We start from the raw sequence: 20,132 nt of genomic DNA, 5'->3' as shown, positions 1-20,132 counted from the left end.
CGGAGTTCCGGGGCTGGGGAGTCGCGGGGTGACCCCCGCCACACACGGGTGTGTCCCCAGGGCCACATGGCCCCCATCCCCCCCGAGCCGCCCCTTGGCCGCCGGGGCTGGCGCACGCTGCGGAGAAGCCGCGGGCATTGCGCAAGGCGGCCGCGCTCCAGCTGCCGGTGCGGCCGCGGCCCCCCGCTCCGAGGCTGTTTTGTTTGCTCAAAGCCTGTTTGCTCAGAGGCTGTTTTTGCTCTTCGCTTCCGCTCCACGTGATGCCTTGGGCCCAAAACTCGCCCTGCTCGGCGCGGAGACCGCGGCTCCTCCAGCATGACCGTCAGCTTGGCGCTGCGGGCGCTCGTGATGCTCCCGCTGGGGCTGTGCTGGCCGCCGCTCCCAGAGGTGAGTGTGACCTCCAGAACAGCCCTTCCAGGAACGCTTCGGTGTTTCTAAGAAAAGTTAAAAAAAATTTAAAAAAAGAAGAAGAGGAGACGACAGGATTCTAAGCCAAACTGCGTCCGAGCTCACTAATCACGAAGATAAAGCTGTTTCCTCTGGGTGGCTGTTGTGCAGCCCGTGCTTAGCGCGGAGTAAAGCCACGAGAACTTGGCTCTGGGACTTGCTGAGCTGTTTGCTGGCGTTCCTTCCAGGTTAGGTCCAGAGAAGGGATAGTCTTGTATCCATTTGTTTTTCGTGAAAAAAATGTAAAGCTCTTCTTCTTCTTGCAGAAATTCCTCAGCGCTTTGGATGTGGAAGATGTTCTCTCTTACTTTGGAACCAGCTCAGTGCCTGATGGTATGCAGGGCTCAAGTCCTTCTTCGGTTTAGAGCACATCTGTCAGTTGATTTCCAGTCCTGGGTGTTTGACAGTGCTGAGAACACTGATTAACAGCCCCTGGTCTGACAAGCATTTGGTGTTCTTGAGTCCCAGTGCAAGTGAGACAATCTGGGTTTCAGTGTGAGAGTGGCTGAAGAGCTGGGTCAGAGTGTAAAATCTGCTGAAGGAGATGTGTTCAATCTCTTTGCATATTTCTGCTGCAGTCCCCACTCTCTGCATTGGTGTTTTTCTATGATCTTCTGACAAAAGCTTTAGACTAAGGGTAACTTTAAATACTTGTTAATTTTTTTTTAAGATAAATGCACAAAGATATTTGAATTCTAGGTCTGGATTTGATGATAGTTCAGAATAAGGATATGTTTTGGAGTCTCAAATCCCTAAAGGAAGGGTATTGTCTCCTTTTGAATTCGCCTAGTGCTCATCCCAGTGTCTTTTTCTGGATTGTAATTCCCACTCAGTAATAGGTAAAATCTGCAGGAATGAAACTGTCTCAGCCTTTTTTAGATGAACTGTTCTCCTTAGTGAGAGAGCAAAAGCAGCAATAAATGCAGTGCTGTGTGTTCCCAGTCAGATTATCCTCACTTTGGAATACCCAAAAGCACAGGAATTCTCTGACTGTTGACACCATGACCCCAAGAGGCCACGGTTGGCGTTTGTAGGGTATTTTTCCTGGGGAGATAGACCTTACACTGGGGTTTTGTGTGTCATCATTTCTCATAACTGCTCCCCTTGTTCTGATCTTGTTTCATTTCTTTCAGTACCTGAGTTCATTGTGGCTGAGCCAACTTGCCCTTGTAAAGAAGAACATTTTGGGCTGAGGCCCTGTCGGGTCCAGCATTGCTCCATCCAGGCCTGGGGCCAGCTCTATGCCTTCGAATTTCTAGAGGACCACGCCCTCCTTTCCTCCTCCTTTGTGAGCAGCCAGGTGGTGAACTCTTCCTTTATTTTACTGAAGAGATTCCCAGGGAACTGCTTTGCAGGTGGAAAGCCCCTGCAGCCTCCTGGGGCCACGTGCAGGGTCACCTTCTGTGAAGGGCAGCTGGTGAGTATGAGCTGAAAGAGCCTTTGGAGGGTGGCAGCTTCATGCCCCAAACGTGTGAAGCATCCACTGAATGAATCTTTGCCATCTCCATGGATAGCAAATGTCTTTGGAAAAACTCAGAGGTGGAATTTAATCTCCTTTAGCAAGGACTCGTCACCGTGGGTGAGGAGAAGATTCACATCAGGCCAGTCAGGAGCAAAGATGTGGCTCTGCTGAGGGACCTTGGCTTCTCCAACCCTCACATCCTGTTCAAAAGTGCTGCAAGAGAGGCAAAGCCAGCGAGAGGTAACAGACATGGGGAGGGAGCCCTGCTGGAAGAGCTGTCTCCAGGGGGATTGCTTCCATGAGCTCAGAGGAAAAATTGGTGTTCACAAATACATGAGTAGACTCAAAAACATTTTTCACCTTGCTGAGGTGTGCCCAGTGTGTTTGATGTGGGTGGTTGTTATTTTGATAGCACAGGTGTGTTGTTAAAGCTGCTGACAGGTGGAAGACACCAACAGAAATGGGAAACCCGAGCTGGCCCCTGGAGAAGGGGACTCACAGCTGTGTTATTGCAGCCTTTGGGGAAAGGGAGTGGATCTGTAGGATCTTTTATGGTGCTTTTGAACCTCCCCGTGCCCTTTTGTGCTGTTCAGCAGGGCGGGCTCCTCCTCGCCTGCAGAAGAGGGCTGAGGCAGCTGTCAAACATCTGGAGCTGATGGTGGTGGCAGGGCCAGATGTTTACTTGTACCACAAAGAGGACACAGAGCGATACGTCCTGGCCAACCTGAACATTGTGAGTGGCTCTGTGGTGCTGCCCCAGAGTGGGCTCCAGGCTGTGTCCCAGGCAGCACCTCTGGGAGGGCACTCTCAGGGTGGTTGGGGTCACCTGTCCCTGGGGCAGAGCTCATGTGCAGGGCATTGCTCTGTGCTTCCCTAGGCACAAAATTCCCCGAATTCCCTTGCACAAGGAGCTGCATGAGTAAAAGAAGATCTTAGAGGATTTAAAACCCATGTAGAAAATGTAGCTCTGAGTTTCATGACTAATGTTGCAACTCACATAAAGAGTTTTCTCACCCTGTTGCTTTCAGGGGGATTGAGCTAAATCCACTGAATCAATCTCATATTTTACATTTCAGTGTTTTATTTCTATTGCATAATTTTCATGTCTCCCTTTGCTATTATTAAGAACTTGGCTTGGCATTTTCAGTGTGTGTACTGCAGAAAAAGTCTTTGGCGTTCGCTCCCCTATGAAACTTTTCATGCAGATTCTTCTCTCTGCTTCAGAGTGTCTGACAAATCCAACCTCATCTCTCGACAGGCTTATTCACATTTGTATGTGTTAACATTTGCATATGTTAATGTTGTAGTTACCTTTGTAGTGAGTGCAGCCCAGTTCTTGGGGAACAGCGAGTGGGAATCCCCAAACCCCTTCTTTACTGACTCCTTTCTGTCTCTTCTCAGGGAGCAGAGCTGCTCAGAGATGCCTCACTGGGGGCTCATTTCAGGGTTCACCTCATGCAAATGCTGGTTTTGAGAGAGCCAGAGGTAAGGAGAGGGCTGTGTTTGAGTGTTGTCCAAGCTCAAAGCTGTTTGGAATGTGCCAACGTGTGCCTTCCCTCCAGGCAGAGCTGAACATCACAACCAACATCACCTCCTCCCTCATCAGCGTCTGTGAGTGGAGCAAGAGGGTGAACCCCCAGAACGACTCTGACCCCCAGCATGCTGACATTGTCCTCTACATCACCAGGTGCTGAGCTCCCTGCCCTGGGAGGGACTGGGAAATAGGATTAGGTCATTTCATTCAGTTCTGCTTGTCTGAGGACGTCTGGATTTTTTAATGGGGAATCATCATAAATTTTGAGCAGTGGGCACTTGTGGGACCCTATTGCTGCCATCTTGCCCCAGGGAACTCCATGTGTCAAAAGAAAGGTAGCTGGATTCCAGACCAGGAAAGCTCAGATCAATTCAGCTGAATGCCTAAACCTGACTTTCCTTGCCGTGGGGGTTCTTTGCTCTTTCCTCTCTGTGTCTCCCTTACTTTAGGTTTGACCTGGAGTTGCCTGATGGGAACAAGGAGCTTCGTGGAGTGACTCAGTTAGGGGGAGCGTGCTCCTCCTTCTGGAGCTGTGTGATTACCCAGGACACTGGCTTTGACCTTGGAGTCACCATAGCCCATGAGATTGGGCACAGGTCAGTAGGAAACTGCCAGAGCAGCTCAGGAGGTTTTATTCAGGTAAACACATCCTCCAGTTCAAGGAAAAAAGCGAAAGGACCCCTTGACATAAAAGGGAATTCCCCATAGATTATTCTAAACCTTTTGGTCATGGTCATGGATTATTTTGGAAAGAGTTCCTTGCATTTCTTGCATTCCTGCAAGCTCTGTGACAATTAGAAGCTGCAAAGAGGAGAGAAGCCCTTTGTGACAACAGTAGAAGGAAGGGCTGCAGAGGGAGCTCAGTCCTTGCTTAGAGAAGAGAGGCTCTGAGGGAATGCAGCCTCTGGGTTTCTTCTCCTCAGGGCTCTGTGCTGCTTCTGTTACAGCCTTGGAATTGCCCACGATGGCGAGGGGAATCTGTGCAGCAGCAGTGGTTACATCATGGGCTCAGCAGGAAACCACAACAGCATCGACCTCACCTGGTCTCCGTGCAGTCAGGAGCAGTTCCTGGCCCTTGTCAGGTAAGGGAATGGTTGAGTTCTTCAGTTCCCTGTGCTGGGAGCTTAGGAGAGAAAACCTCAAAGAATAAAAAAAAAAATTACTGAAAAATGAGGAACAGTGAAAAGCTTGGGGTTTGTTTATCTCTTAGCACTTGTTGCTGAGGTTAAACCCAGTTTTTGCTTCGCGTAGCTGGAAGTGGCTTTGGTTGGTGCCTGACGTGCCTGGGCTGGGGTGGATTTCTCAGACACTGGCTCAGCCTGCACATTTTATTTACACCATCAGAGCATCCAGGCTCAGACAGGCACTGCAGGCTGTGTGCTGGCTGGGTGCAGGACAGGAATGGGATAGAACTCCAGCAGCAGGGAACTCTGAGCATCTCCAGGCAGCTGCTGCAACTAAATCCATCCCAGCCCACAGCGAGCATGTGTTGTCTGGGAAAGCAGCAGCCAACTCCCAGAGTGAAACTCAGCACAAGTTTGCAAACATGTCATTGTCCTCACTACCCACAGCTGGGAAAGTGATATTCCTCATGTTTCTATCAGTACAGGCCAAACAAGCTGCTTGAATGACCTGCCGGACATGGACGGCAGCATCCCGGGGTGGAAGCCTGGCTTGTACTACGGAGCAGATGAGCAATGTAAAATAGCCTTTGGGAGTGTGGCCACAGCTTGCACCTTTGCTGACAGCAATGTTGTAGGTAGAAAGTTTGTCTGTCTTGCTACGGGCAGCAGGGAAACAGTCAGGAGCCAAAATTTGGGGAAAGGGGACTGGCAGCATTTTTATTCTGACAGGATTGAAGGTGCTTTTCTGCCACAGATTTCTTGGCAAGGCTTTAAAAATGTTTCCCTTCTTTCCATCACTTCCTTCCTCCACATAAATCTCCTGTAAGGTTTGCACAGTTGGGTGCTGTTGTGCACAGCTGGCCTGGCAGTGCTGGGTGCACCCACCCAGGGTCCTGCCTTGGGGAGTTCTTGTTCACTGGATTCCTCCAGCTTCCCCGCCACAGCTCAAATCCCTTTGTCTGGGAAACACAGCGTGTTTAATAGCTGCCATCTGGACATGTTTTGTTAATGAGGAAACACTAAGGTGGGTGAAACTTTAATTGCTTCAGTTGATCATCTTCCAGCATTACAGCTGGTGATCACTACAGTGATGGTCTTTTGACTTGCCCACAGCTTTTGCCCAATAGCAGGAAAAATGAGGGAACTTGCACTGTTGGGTGTCTGTGAGAAAAGCTGGGACATGCACTATTTAGACTTTTGGGGCTGCTGTGTTGTTGAGCCTGACTCCCTGATTTTCTTGTCACACCAGGACATCTGTAAAGTTCTCTCATGCCATGTACAACCGGCAGACAAATCCAGCTGTACTCGGCTTCTGGTTCCCCTCCTGGATGGAACTGAGTGTGGGATCAACAAGGTAAGGAGGCTCCCACCAGCAGTGGGTGTGGTGCTATGGAGCTCAGACAGCGAAGCTTTGTCAGTGTCTGGAGGGTACCTGGCACTCGCTGCCCCTTGGCCAGGGAGCTAAAACCAGTCACAACCTGGTACCATTATGTCCTGATCGTGCTGTTTCCACCTTGCCTTTATCTCTGGAGTTGCTTCGCAGTTCTATAGCTGTTGGGGAAGATGAAACAGGAAAGCCTTATAAATATGATTGCCTGACAAAAGATTTTGGGAATATGAAAACTACAGGCAACATCGAAATGAAAGCCACTTTTGAAATACCAAGTCTTAGTTACTGAACAACTGGAAAACAATGGTATGGCCAACTGAAGGGAATCCCCTCTTGATGGAACAATACCCTCTGCTTGCAAACAGGTCCAAGGGTCAGAGCAGACCCTACTAGCTCAGCAGAAGGGGTCCAAAGAGTAGTTTTTAGAAGTTTAAGATGTAACACTCTATGGTAATATAAGAACTCTTATAGGCTGTATGTAAATGCTATAGGATTTGTATCTTGTATTAGATTGGTTAGTGACAATTAGAATATTCAGTACAGAAGATGATTTATTGTATTGTAACCAGGACTTCACCATTCCTTACTACTTCTTCCACTCTTACTCTTGCTCTCACTTCCGCTCTTGCTCTTACACTCTCTCTCTCTCTCTCTCACCCGCTTACTCTCTTGCTCTCTTGGGCCTGCTCAGAGCTGAGTCTGGCAGCTCTGAGCAGTGCCCCAATACCCACGCCCTTTACAATAAACCGCCTGTGTCCCAAGACCTGCCTATAGAGATCTCTCGTCACCGTCCGTCCGAACCCGTCCGTAACCTACATATAGCCTGATATCTGAGCTCTCCTTCAACTTGAAATGACCTGCCTGCTCTGTTTTTTAACCCCAACCTCATGTTAGACCCTAATTAGGCATGAGACTTTTCAACCTCTAGCGAGAAGCTGCCTCATTCACCTTGGGATTCTCCGTTACTGGGCTGCCAAAGATGGGGACTTGTGCCAACCAAAAGGTTGGCCCTGCTGGGTTCACTGCTGCCAGTTCTCTGTGTTCTTGTGTGTTCTTGGTCCTAGTGGTGCTCCAAGGGTCAGTGCAGCTCTCTGGAGGAGCTGAACCCCATGGCTGTGGTCCATGGGCACTGGTCTGCCTGGAGCCCCCTCTCCCCGTGCTCCCGCAGCTGCGGCGGGGGGGTCGTGGTGAGGCAGCGCTTCTGTAACAACCCCAGGTGAGAGTGGGGACCTGGCTGTCCTCAGGGCCTCGGGGCTGAGTCTTCCTCCTTGCTTGGGACAATCCTGCCTCTGTTGAGGAATTCTGTCATTTCCAGGCCTGCTTTTGGGGGGCAGGAGTGCCACGGTGTCAGCGTGCAAGCAGAGATGTGCAATACACAGGTAATGGAGCTCGACATCATCTGAACTTCTCTTTGAACCTTTTGAGGGCTGTGTGTTTTGTGACTGTCCTTCCCACAGCTGGCTGTTCTGGGAAAGAGGACTAAAGATCTGGTGTACAGCCTCCATCTGTCTGACAGCACGAGAGGTATTTGTGCCACTGAAGGCAGCAGGATTATTGGATAGCATTGTTCACATGTAATGAAGCATTTTCTCTATGCCCCCATAGCAGGACAGATGCTGAGAAAACAGTGACTCACAATGATGGTTTTCTTCAGAGGGACTTTCTTGTATGGTTCCTGTTTTCCTTATCTATTTATTTTGTATAAATAGCAAAGATATCAGCTTCCAAGCACAATTCTCTGCATATCCTGCAGCCTCCCTTTAAAGTGGTTTTCTTTCTTGGCATTGTGTGGGTGTTTTACTTAGCAGCCACTGCGTTTTGCCTTTAGCTAGAGGGTTAAATGCTGCTTGGGACCCTGTGCTCAGTCACTTCTTTTCCTTACACAACAATCTCTCTGGGATCCAGGCCTGTCTGATGACCCAGCAGGACTTCATGGCTGAACAGTGTGCAGCAACAAATTTAAAGCCACTGTACCTTGATGTAGAAACACCCTCCTTTTATACCTGGACTTCTGCTCTTGGCTTTGCCAAAGGTAAGGAGTGTCTGAAACCTCAGTTTGTGCGGGGAGTGCTCATGCACCTGTCTGTACTTTGGAGTTGAAAGGCTGTTCCACTGTTTCAGTTTTCACATGAAACCTGGGTACTCTCTGACAGATCATAGAATCCCAGATTGGTTTGGGTTGGAAGGGACCTTAAAACTCATCTCATCCCACCATGGCAGGGACACCTTCCACTATCCCAGGTTGCTCCAAGCCCTGTCCAACCTGGCCTTGGACACTGCCAGGGATGGGAGTCCACAACTTCTCTGGGCTTTTTCCCATTGCTGATGAGCAGCCACGTGCCTTCCTGAAAGAGTAACTCCTTCCTTGTGCCTGCTGCTCCAGGGGACCTGCTCTGCAAGCACATGTGCAGGGCCGTGGGGAAGGAGTTCATGGTGAGCCGCGGGGACAATTTCCTGGATGGAACCAGGTGTGAGCAGGATGACACGGAGCACCACGGGGATCTCCATCTGTGTGTGATGGGGAGATGCAGAGTAAGTGACTGGGGAGTCCAGGTGAATCCCTGACAGGTGATCTGCACCAAAGGAGTCAGGGGAAATCGTGCTAGGAAAAAACACAGTGCCCCAAACAACAGAGCGAGCTCTTCTCAGAAGAGAGTCTTGTTCTTGGTGTGTTGGATGGAGTCCAAAAATCTACTGATCTGTCTGTGCATCCAATGCCCTCTAGATAAGACATTCTGCTAATTATGCAGTAAACACACAGGGCTATTCACCCCTAAGCCAAGAAGCAAATTGGTTTATGTGTTGGTGGAGGAGACCTCATGAGCTGCTCAGTTTGCCTGCTGTAATTAGCCCCACAAAATGTCTTGGAGGCAAGTTCCATGACTTGAATTACTGGGCCAGTGGCAAGATAAGGAGCAAAACCTGGGGATCACAAGTCGACAGATTGATTTTTGGAATATCACTGATCAAAACTGGAGTTTTTTTCCTGGGTTGGACCTGAGGAAGGCATTCTTTCCCGATGACCTTGGATACAACTCCCCCGCGCCGTCTGCATTTTAGGAACTGCTCGGAGCTGACCCGGCTGGATGTTTTCTGTTGTTTCTTTACATTCCCAGAATACTCTTTGTAAATTTTATGTTTTTCTCATTATCCTCGTGCTCACCGTGTTTTGTGAAGTGTTTCCCCCCATGAACAGCAGAGGGTGTAGGCACAACCTGTTCTGATTTTGGCTGTTTTATTGGCAGCAGTGATAAATATGCATGTTATGGCAGCTTCCAAAGCCTGGGATCAGTGCCTCCAGCATAAATTCAGCAGTTGCATATGTTTTGCTGTTAAGCCTGCTGAGATCCTCCTGTAGCTTTGTGTAAATTAGTCTTGTTCGTGGGAATGGGGATAGAATCTCTCTTCTGAGTTCCATGGGACTGAAGGATGTGAGCTAGGTTTGGCTTTGGGAGTTTGGGGAGCTAAAGATTCCTTCAGAACCTGCCATTCATGTTTACTGTCCCCCTGGGCTTTTGTTTTTTTCCTCCCTCCCTCCCTCCCTCCAGAAAGAGTTCATAGAAGAGAGCACAGAGCTTTGGGTTTAGGTCACAGGAGAGATCTTTTTGGGCTGCTTCTTATGGGAAAGAAAATGTCACAGTTACTGAGAGCTGTGCTCTCAGCTAAGACCTCCCAGTCCCTGGCTTTGCACGCTGCTGCCCAGTGGTAGGTCTAGGTACAAACTGCATCTTTTTCTTCAATGTCTTCCTAAACCCAAATTGCAAAGGGAAAGGGCAGTTTCAGGAATTCAGGCAATGTTGCTTTTGCTCACTTGTTTTCTCAGAGCAGGCCAGGCTGACAGACTCTCCCCTCTGCTCAGGCATTCGGGTGTGACGGCCAGATGGGCTCCAGGAAGGTCATGGATCCCTGCAAGGTCTGTGGGGGTGATAACTCCACTTGCACCCAAGTGAGTGGATCCTACACAGAAGGAAAAGCTCAAGGTGTGTAGCCCTCCCCCTCAGGCTCTGCATTGTGCTGCTGTTTGTGTGCAGAGTCAGTGTTCACAATCTTCTGTATGTGACTTCTCCCTTCTGCTTCTGCTTGATTTTATTTTATGGAGGATATGGAGATGGATTTTGGGTGGTCCAATGGAGTGAGGTAGCTCTCGTGTAGGCAGAGTGCTTTTTTGGTCAGAATTCTCTGGATGTGGATCAGAAATGTAACTGTTTGGGAAGCCCAGCAAATTGTTGGGAGCTGGGGGTGATATCAGATCACAGAATCATAAATATCCTGAGCTGGAAGGGATCCACAAGGATCATTGGGTCCAACTCCTGGCCCTGCACAGGACAGCCCAACAATCCCACCACATCCCTGAGAGTGTTGTTTGTGCTTCCTGAGATGTTCAATGTCCATTTGGGAACTGGCCTGGCTCTTGCAGTCTCACCTTGAGATATTAGCAGAAAACCTAAAAAGAACCACAGAAAGGTGAGAACAGGACACAGAATCCAGCTCAGTTGTGTTTGCTGTGTCACCGTTACCGTGTTCAAGCTGAGGAGCAGGGTCAGTGTGAATTTAGGAGTTGAGCTGCAATCTCTAGCCTTCCCAACAGAGGTTCAGTGCTGGAACCACATCTTCCTCCTTTCCACCCTTCCAGAGTACGTGACATTTCTGTCCCTGCCCTACAACACCACCTCGGTCCATGTTGCCAACAGGAGGCCTCTCTTCACACACCTGGGTGAGTGGAATGAAAAGGAGAGGAGGGGATGCAGGCAGGGCTGAAAGGAGCTTGTGCCAACAAAGAAATGGAATTCTTGGTGCTGCGTTTTGCTTGTGGGATGCTCTCCAGTGGGAAGCTGCAGAAGACACGCTCCTTGGGATGCCCAACTTGGGCCAAACTGGTTCCTACCAAGTGGGCAGCCAGTAGCTGCCAGCACCAGGGGATCCTGGTGACCACACCTTGTCTCTTAACATCACTGCTCCTCCAGCTGTGAAGGTTAAAGGCGAGTACGTGGTGGCTGGAAAAGGAAAAATCTCACAGAATGTCACCTACCCGTCAGTTCTGGAGGACAACCAGATCAAATACCAAGTGTTTCTCACCAAGGACAACCTGCCAAGCCTGGAGGAGATCCATGTGGATGGGCCAACGCAGGAAGAAATTGAAATACAGGTACATTAAAGCAGCAGAGCTGGAAGGGGGCCAGGCAGAAGTGGGCAGGTTTGGGTGGCTTTGCTGCAGAACCCAGGTGTGGTGGATTCAGGTGACTTTGTCTCCAAGGCTGGGGGAGATGGTGTTCACTGGAGAGCGATAGTATTGCTTTTCTGGGGAATGGCTGGGGCTTCCTGCAGGCTTCCTGCAGGTCTGGGGTTGATTGTGTGGGGGAAACCCACACCAAGTTAAACCTTCTGCTTGGTTTAATCATTTTCAGTGCCCAGAATTCACAGGGTGAGTGCTCTGACTGCATCTGCCCGGGGCTGAGGCGTTGCAGTGAGGCTCAGGGTTGGATGGAAAGGAGGGGGATTGGCTGCTCCTTCCTCCATCCTAAGGAATAAATCCAAGTTTTCTTGTGCATTGACCACAGTTTTTCCTTGTCCAGGTCTACAGGAGGTACACAAAAGAATATGGCAATGTCACCAACCCAGACATCACCTTCAGCTACTTCGTCCCCAGGGAGAACCTGACCTATGTGTGGATTCCTCAGCAGGGCCCGTGTTCAGTGACCTGTGGGGAAGGTGAGGCAGCAGGACTCAGTCTTCCCTTTTTATGGAGACTTCTGGTTTGGTCTGAACTGAATTTAAAAGCAGAGTGCTGGAAATGATTGCTGCAGTTGCTGGTGTTAAACTGAACCAAAGAAAAACGTGGTGGAGCTTTTGAATTAAATGAACAAATCAGCAAATGGGCTGAATCCTCAGAATGATACTGAAAATGTTTGATCATGGAGAGGATTTTTAGACAGGTTTTAACTGAACTCTTGGTTTTAAGACTAAATAATTTTCTCAGATTTTTCAAAGTTCTTGAAGACTGTAATCTGAAGTTGGCTAAACATCAGAAGTCTGAGACCAAAGGGGTATCTGGTATCTAACTAAAGCCTCAGAGCTAATTATGAAACTTCCTTCTTAGAATTCTATTCCTGTGCCATGGCTAATCCTTTCTGTCTCCCTAAAGGAATCATAATGCAGATTGTAACAGTTCACTCTGATAGATGGCCTGACATCTCGTTTACCAGATAATTCAGATGACACTGTCAGGCCTCTCAAGACTTCTGTGATGAGGATTTAGAAAATGCATTAATGAATATTTATGGAAGTCAATCTATACAACTAGTTATGCCTGGAGAGCTTTTCTCCAGCAAATCCCCCAGGTGAACTGAAGTAAAGAGCTCAGAATGCTTCAGAGCCTCCAGCTAATGCAATCACAAACAGAAAAAAAAAAAAAAAAAAAAAAAAAAAAGAGAAAGTCAGGACTTAAAATAACAGAAAGCTGAGAATCTGGGCTGGAATTGCACCTTGAGAGCTGTAAGTGGTGCACAGGCCCTCCTTAGCAATGGTCATTATTTGAAAACAAGGAGGGTGGAGCAAAGAGAAGGTTGCTGATTGATTCTGGACATTTGGTGCTCAGGGCTCTCATGCTGCCTGAGATTCAGGAATGCCTGGCTCTCCTGTAGCCCAGTCCTTGAAAGGAGACTCCTTTTAGCTTTGCTTGTAATTTCTTTGAGTCTGACTTTTCATCTGCTTTGCTTTTTAGGTTCGTTATCGTTACAAATCTTCTTTAGAGCTGTAGCTTATGAATATTTCATTCCTTGCCTGCTGCAGGCACTGGAATTCTCCAGTTTCTCTGCCAGCACCTCTAGCCTGGTTTTGGCTGTTGATGATGCCTTTGAGGAGGTTGGTGCTGTCTGAGCACAAAGGCTGTGTGATGATATTACCTGGTCACTTCTACACTATGGCATTTAAAACCAGCTCCTCCTAGAGCTTATTTGCTGTCCCTCATCAGTCAGATCATTAGAAATAATTTGTTCCAAATTATGATTGATATCCTTGTTCTTTCAAACAGCCAGTTTAGTGCAACCCTTCCATTTTGGGGATTATCAATCAAACTTCTCCTCTGCTGGGGTGCTCACCTTGGAAAATCACTTTAAAACTCTTGAGGGAGGTTATGTCACAAAGAAGGGGTTTGTGTGTTTACAGAAGTCTGTATTCCCACACACCCCATTTTCTTACACAGGTGACTGAGCGAAGCAAAATCTCTGCATCTTCCTACCATAGCAGAGGGGAGCTGTTCACTCTGGTTATAACTTCATTTCCTTTTCCTTTTGTATCCCAGGGGTGCTCCCAGTGGTTCATGTGTGCTTTGATCAGACCAGGAATGAAGTAGCAGAGGATCAGTGGTGTCTGGAGCTGCCCCAGCCCCTCCCAGAGCACAAGCCCTGTGCCATGGAGCCGTGCCTGTACAGGTTGGTGTTCTTGGGAGCTCAGCTGAATTCCTGCTTTTCTCTGCCACTTAACCCAGGCTCTGCACTGGTGTTGTGCAAGGTGGAAAAAAGAGAGAAGTATGAAGTGGTTTCCTCATAATTACAATGGGGTAGCAGATCCCAAGCCATGTTCTGTCTTTCCTGGTCCCATGAGGTAATTGAGATGTCAGCTGAAGGATTGGGAAATAGTCCTTCCAATGTTTTACAGTAATCTGCTAAATGGAGATACTCTGAGGGCATGGCCAGAAGGAGATGGCTCTCACATCCTCTCCAAGATGGTGCCAACAAAGAGGGTTGACCCTTGTGTTGTTTATTCTGGAAGGAGGACCAAGGGCCAAGCCTGCCCAGACACTGCCCTCACAGACATTTTAGTGTTCAATCAAAAGTGATCATCACACTGTGAACTATAGCTCCTTAGCTTAGGTGCTTTTAGTCCTTGAAAGCTGTCAGTGAAAGGACTTAAACTGTCCTCTCAGTCACATCCAGACAAAGCTCTTGAAACAGAGAAGCTGAATCCTCTGCATGACCCATTTCTGTAACCAGTGTCCTGAGTAATGAACCTCCCTGATCCAGGTGGGAAACAGAGCGATGCCATTGCCTCCCATTTAGGTGGAAGATGTCTCAGAGAGATGAATGCTCTGCTGTCTGTGGGACTGGAGTTGCCCAGCAGAACCTGACCTGTGTGCAGTTCCATGATGGCCTGGAGACTGTGGTGGATGACAGCTTGTGCCCAGCAGAAGAAAAACCCCTCTCCCTTGTGCCATGTGTGGTCAATGTGTGCCCTTTGGGCTGGGACAAAGTGAGTTTGCTGGCTTGGCTTTTCAGGAACCTCACTGTGAGCTTTGCGCTTTTATCCACCAGTTAAGAACCACCAGCTTACTCCTGGAGCCCGGAGGGTGGTTTGCACCACTGCTCTGCCCTGTTAAAGCTTCATCCTGTCACTTTAGGCAGCTCCATCCCTCTTTAATTAAGCTGCTGGATGCCTCAGTTCATCATGGTGGTTTGTTTAGGGCAGCTGTTTTTTGCTCTGTTCTGAGGAGGAAGATGCACACTTACTTCAGCCTCTGGAGTCACCTGGGCACATCCAGCTGGAAAATCGGACTGTGTATGTCTGGAGTCCTGTAGCTGGGGAGTGTTCTGTCTCCTGTGGTAGAGGTGAGGCCTTTCTGTGCTGCAGGGAAATGTTGCTTGGCTCTAGGTGTGATTTCAGTGCCTGGGAGCCTCGGGGACCTGATCTTTACCCCTCTACAGTTCTAAGTGTAGCTGTGTTCACAATTATTTTGGAAGGGGCAAGGAGGCCTGGCTCAGACAGAACAATTTAGAGGGTGGTCTGGCTGCTGCTGTGCTTCAGAGCTGGGGTGATGAGTGCAGTAAGAATGCCATGGCTTGGGCAGAGTTTGCTTGGTTTGTACACAGATGTGACACTTCTGACTTACTTTCAACCCTTGCACATCCAAACCACGCAGTCAGATTGCTTCCCTTCCTAGGTAAGGCTCAGCTGCACTATGTTTGTGTGGCTTTTGACACCAAAGAAGAAACCCAGGAGGAAAACTGTCAGCCAGTGCCAAAGCCAGAGAGCAGGGTGGAAGTCTGTGATCTCAACCCCTGCCCACCAAGGTAAAGCAGTTACCAGGAGACAACGAGCCAGTGAGGGGTCTTCCTTCCTCTCTCTGTCTCCAGGGACATGGTAAAGGAAGGGTCAAGCTGCTCTCCCCTTCTTTGGAAGCAAAGCCAGCTGCAAAAACTGTAGCATTGCTCCATATCAGCAAACTCAGAGTTTTTCCTGGGCTGGTACATCTCAGACAGAAATTAAGTGTAGTCCTCAGAGTCTGACTCCAGAGAAAAACCGAAAACCTCTCGATCCCTTATTACTCTGGGAAGCAGGAACAAATCCATAGCTGCAAAAGGTGGTGACACATTTGCCAGCTGTACAGTTTCCACAGAGCATCAAGGAAAGTAGCAAGAATTAAATACTCTCAGAATCTGGAATAGCTGCTCTGAAAACTGAAGGAAATGGATTGCACTTTCCTTAGGATTTGTGGTGAGCTTGCCCTGCCCTATTTGCTGTGGGACTGGAAAGCTACTGGAACTTTTTTTACAGGATGCCACTCCCAGGGCCTCTGGGTCTGATCCTGATCTGAGGGTTCAGTGGTATGTGTGTTTTGGAGGGAGATAAGATTCTTTCTGCAGTTAAGCCTGTGTGTGTCACCCTGGGGAGGGCGGTGATGGACACAGAGGAAGATTCGGTGTGGATTTGAAATCTGTGGGCTCCTGGCAAAACAGGAATGCCCTCTGTATCCAACTCCAAACCTGCTCCAGGCTGCATTCCAAGTACCACAGAGAGTGTGAGGCAGAGAGTGAAGAAGGATTGAAGAGTGAGGGAGCTGCATTGCATTTTCTGCAGTGAGAGACAGGGTGGGGATTCATCACTAACTCACTTTTTCTCCTCCCTGCCCTGCCAGGTGGAAGGTAACCCCAGCTGGGCCCTGCTCCTCCAGCTGTGGGCTGGGCTTAGCAGTGCAGCTGGTCACCTGTGTGCAGATCCTCCACGGCCAGGAGGTCTTGCAGGAGGAACATTTGTGTCCTGTGGCAGAGAAGCCCCTCACCAGTGTCCCCTGTGTCATCCGAACGTGCTCTTACGAGTGGAGCTTCAGCGAGTGGTCAGAGGTACCTGCTCCCCTTCAGTTTTCCAGCTCTTCCCTTCCCTGGAGGCTACAGGGGAGAAGTACAACTTCTTCCTTGTCTGTTGGCTTCCCACAGAAATGCTAAACTGTTTCCAAGGATGTTTTCCATCCTTTCCACTGCCCTGTGTTTAGCAGCCGTAGGTTTGCTTCCCACCTTCCTCAGCTAAAGTTTTGGCTGCAGCCTAGAAATCGTTTTGGCATGTTTTCTCCTGGAATGCAGATATTTTGGGACTTTTTTAGGAAGTGGTTCTGCAATTTAAATATATAGTTTGGAAGATCCCCTGGAAGGTGGGGCATCTTAGAGCTGATGGAACAAGAGCACTGACAGGGCAAGTGGCAGAAGAACATCAGTGAATCCCTCCAGATCGTGCCTGAGCCTATCAATGCATTTATTTCCAAATACCAGCTGGAATGCAGGGATAAAAGCAGTTCTGTGGGTTTGTTCCTCTGCAGTGTTCAACATCCTGTGGGAATGGCATTCAGACCAGGCAGGATTTCTGCCTCAGCTCTCTGACCCACAAGCCCGTGAACCCCCTTTTCTGCCGGCGCTTCCCCAAGGCCATTGTGGTGCGTGGCTGCTCCACAGGGCCCTGTCCTGAGCAGGAGGGACCCGTGTCCCCTGGGGCAGAGCTGCAGCCAGTGACACCAGCCACGCACCTGACAGGAGCTGCAGCTGGCACAGACCACAGACACAAGGACCTGGATGTCCCTCTGTCTGCTGGGCCCCGGGAGCCGACAAAGCCTGGTGGAGGTGAGGAGGACACGGCCAAAAGGTGCTTCCTGTGTGCAGCTGGGCTGTGGTGATCCTGCTGCCAGCCAGGGACAGCAGCATGGGAGGGAATACATGTGGCTGGGAGGGAAACCCTGCTGTTCCAGCATGTCCATGGTACCTGAGCTAGGAGCAATGCCTTGCTTCCCTGTGCTTCCCAAACCTCTTCTGACTTGGGAGCCTGTGGGACAGCAGCTCAAGGCTTCAACACTCTCAGGCACATGGTGTTATTCCTGGGGTAGTCCTGTGCAGGGCCAGGAGTTGGACTCCATGATCCTTGTGGGTCCCTTCCAACTCAGGATGTTCTGTGGTTCTGGGATTCTGGGATTCTATGACTCTTCCAGTGCTTTACCCAGAAGATGTGACTTTGTCTGTTCATTGTGCCACGGAGGGAATTGCCTTCCTGTAGTTCCTTCTGGGTGTGTTTCTCACCTGTCTCTGCTGTCCAGGTGTGTGTGGAAACCTCTTTCTCAATGCCACTGGGATCATCAACATGACAGGCATGGAGAGCAGGGACTGCACGGTGGCCATCGGGCGTCCCCTGAGGGAGGAGATCTCAGTGACCATCCTGGAGAGCTCCCTCAACTGCACTGCAGGTACTGCCTGGAGCTCTGGGATCCAGCCTGGTCCTCTGGCAAATCTGCACCTCTTCTGGTGCCCTGAAAAATTCTGGTTGCCTCAGAGCCTGTGTAATCTCTGAAACCATTTCACTGATTTTTTCTGTTCCACCAAGTTGTTGCCAGATGGAACAAAATGAAGATGCTGCTTGTCCTCCCCTCACACAGTGGCTTCTTACCTGTTCTGTTGATAGATATGAGATGAAAGGAACTTATGGGGTTAAAGAAGCTGCTTGGTTTGGCCTGTTATAAAACCAATGTACCCTCTAGCTGGAATCAGCACAGTTAGATTAGTTAACTGGCCTGTTCTCATGACAGATTTTGATAAGATAGAAACAAGATGCAGAAATTACTTGATTCCAGACCTGTATAAGAGAGACTGGCTTTTACTTCAAATAAAAGTGTTTCTAGGCCCTGTGCTCATCCGTTCCAGGTGAGGTCCTGCTGTTTTCTGGGCGAATGATGTGGCGGACAGGCTGCAGGAAGCTCCCTCTGTCACTGATAAATTCCAGAACCAACACACTGATTGTGAAACAGCGTGTTGTGCTGCCAGGAAACGGGGTCATTCTGCAGTACAGCAGCAGAACTGCAGCCAAAAAGTATTACCAAGGTACTGTACTGAGAGCTTTGCTCTTGCTGTAGATTAAGGCCCACAGAGTTCCATGAATGGTGGTTGCCTATGGAAATCTATGGAAACCTTGCTTCATTTTTAGCAACTCACAAACCCCTTCTTGAGGAGTGTTGGAATTGGTATTAATTGTGGGCTACCCCTTTGTTTTAAAGGCAAACCCCAGACAGGTGTTTGCTGATGCTTGGAGGTTCCCAGATAAAAATCCCTAGAGAAACTCTTCTGCCTGTGTTTAATTTAAATGATTTCCTTCTTGGAGATGCTGGATACTTCTCTAAACCATCTTCTCTTCTCCCTTTGCCCTGTCAGACTGTGACCAGCAGCTGTTTGGCCCCCAGGGTGAAGTAGTGAATCCTGTGCAGTTGCCTGATCAGAGGCAAGAGGTCGTGTGTCGGACCTTCATCACGGTGGCTCCGCGGCAGCGCATCTCCATCCGTGCCCTGAACACTGACCTGGGCCCTGAAGGCAACCAGACACACTTCAACTATATCCTGGTGAGGAGGCAGGAACCTCACTGGAATGATTTGGATGGGAACAAACCCATCCCCTTTAGAGATTTCCACCCAGATGCACAGTTCAGTCACAAATCAGGGACTCTGATCTCTGTTGTGTAAATGTAGATGGGAATGAGAATTTCTGATACCTACTGTATTTCTTCTAACTTTTGTAGCACAGCTTTTCCCTGAGTGATCAATCTGCAAGTCTCCAGTATTTTTTTTTTTTTTTGGTATTTATTTCATCTGTAGCCTGCTGAGATAAAATGGTTTGGTTTTTCCCCTTGCAGGTCCGAGATGTCAGCACCATGAAGACAGTGGTGTTCCATAGGAAGCAGCAATTCCTGTGGCAGTCAACAGGAAGCCAAGCTGAAATTGAATTCCATGAAAACGTTAAGGATCATAGAACCCATTTCTGGGCTGAATATCACGCTATTGAGCCCAAATAAAAGGAGCCAGAGCTACTGCACTGCCCAGTTAGTCACTGCTGCCTGCTCACTGCACACATTTAATCTTCTTGCAACTTCTTCCTCATCTGTTGAGTAGGAACAATATCTGCTGACTCCTTTGGGATCTCTGCATTGATAAAGATCATACAAAAGATGTGTAACCCCCAAATATTTAGCAAATCTTTCTCATACGGAGTTTCTGTCTGATTTGGTTGGCATTAATGCAGTTGACATGTCTGCAGGGGGTGACTTGGGCACTGGAGTGTCAGGGTGGGTCCTGCCTCTGTAATGTGGTGGGACCTTTTAGGAGAGTCATTTAATTTCTTGGTGGCCCAGTATAAACCTCTGTACACCACCAGTTACGTTTTAGCCCTTAAATTCACTCTTTTGCAGTGTAAATTCCCCTCAAAATTGAGGCACAGTGAAACTGTGGAATGGAATGAAGAAGGCAAAGATGAGCTGCCAGCACAAGGAGATGTGTGGGGAGGGCAGTGCCACCCTAGGACAGGTCACTCAAAGCTTGAATGTGTTCAGGAGTTGGCTGAGCTGAGGCACTGCTGGCCTGGGCAAGCCCTGGTGACAGCTGGCTTTATATGGGAGGACTAAATGACATCCTGAAGTGCCTCCCCAGCCACCCTTTCTGTGGTTGTACTATTGCCTATCTGACAGTGATACCAGTACTTCTTTTCTATGAGAAAATAAAAGAATTCTGTCTCTTAATGCCAGGTTTGATGCCAGGTCTGACTTACTCAGATAAGAACAGTAGCTGTGCTATTAATCTGTATCTTCACTTGACAGAACTGTGGTTGGGGCTGCATGGACAAGCTCTGGCAGAAAAAGGGATTTTAGAGCAGTGGCAAATATTCACATGAGCTTCATTTAAATGTATTTTTTAGTTGGGGTTTTTTTTTTAATATCTTGGACATTGGACTGTGCTTTGGTCCAAATCTGTCATCCTCCTCAAAATCACAATATACTGCTTAAGGGGTCTTTTCTGCACCTGGAGCCTGGCTGAACACATCTGCACTTGCTCTTCACGCTGGATGCAATAAATGGTTCTGCCTGGGCAGTTTTAACCCTGCTCCT

General features: G+C 48.8%; 1 protein-coding gene across 4 annotated transcripts; it reads left to right on the top strand.

Moving 5' to 3' along the window:
• Window positions 1-19: 19 nt before the first annotated feature.
• ADAMTS13 (ADAM metallopeptidase with thrombospondin type 1 motif 13) lies at window positions 20-20,127 on the top strand. 4 transcript variants are annotated; one of them, XM_048325047.1, is made up of 29 exons: window positions 20-387; window positions 714-780; window positions 1,581-1,864; window positions 2,008-2,149; window positions 2,503-2,642; window positions 3,311-3,394; window positions 3,472-3,596; window positions 3,893-4,039; window positions 4,391-4,525; window positions 5,048-5,198; window positions 5,817-5,921; window positions 7,022-7,173; window positions 7,273-7,336; window positions 7,863-7,989; window positions 8,341-8,489; window positions 9,817-9,937; window positions 10,591-10,671; window positions 10,922-11,103; window positions 11,531-11,666; window positions 13,258-13,387; window positions 14,015-14,204; window positions 14,446-14,560; window positions 14,893-15,022; window positions 15,868-16,072; window positions 16,543-16,840; window positions 17,308-17,454; window positions 17,909-18,085; window positions 18,413-18,597; window positions 18,888-20,127. In XM_048325047.1, exons 1-29 carry the CDS (start codon window positions 316-318, stop codon window positions 19,044-19,046), a joined length of 4,200 nt encoding a protein of 1,399 aa, XP_048181004.1. In that variant the 5' UTR covers window positions 20-315; the 3' UTR covers window positions 19,047-20,127. The 4 variants fall into 4 exon arrangements, with proteins under 4 accessions (XP_048181004.1, XP_048181003.1, XP_048181002.1 ...); XM_048325046.1 differs by having other exon boundaries at window positions 21-387; window positions 2,506-2,642; window positions 14,443-14,560; XM_048325045.1 differs by having other exon boundaries at window positions 21-387; window positions 14,443-14,560.
• The last annotated feature ends 5 nt before the right edge of the window (window positions 20,128-20,132 follow it).

Source organism: Corvus hawaiiensis, chromosome 21 (assembly GCF_020740725.1).
Source record: "Corvus hawaiiensis isolate bCorHaw1 chromosome 21, bCorHaw1.pri.cur, whole genome shotgun sequence".
In the NCBI taxonomy this organism is placed as follows: domain Eukaryota; kingdom Metazoa; phylum Chordata; class Aves; order Passeriformes; family Corvidae; genus Corvus; species Corvus hawaiiensis.
The sequence above is the reverse complement of the archived record's forward strand: the minus strand, read 5'-3'. Positions and strand labels throughout refer to the sequence as shown.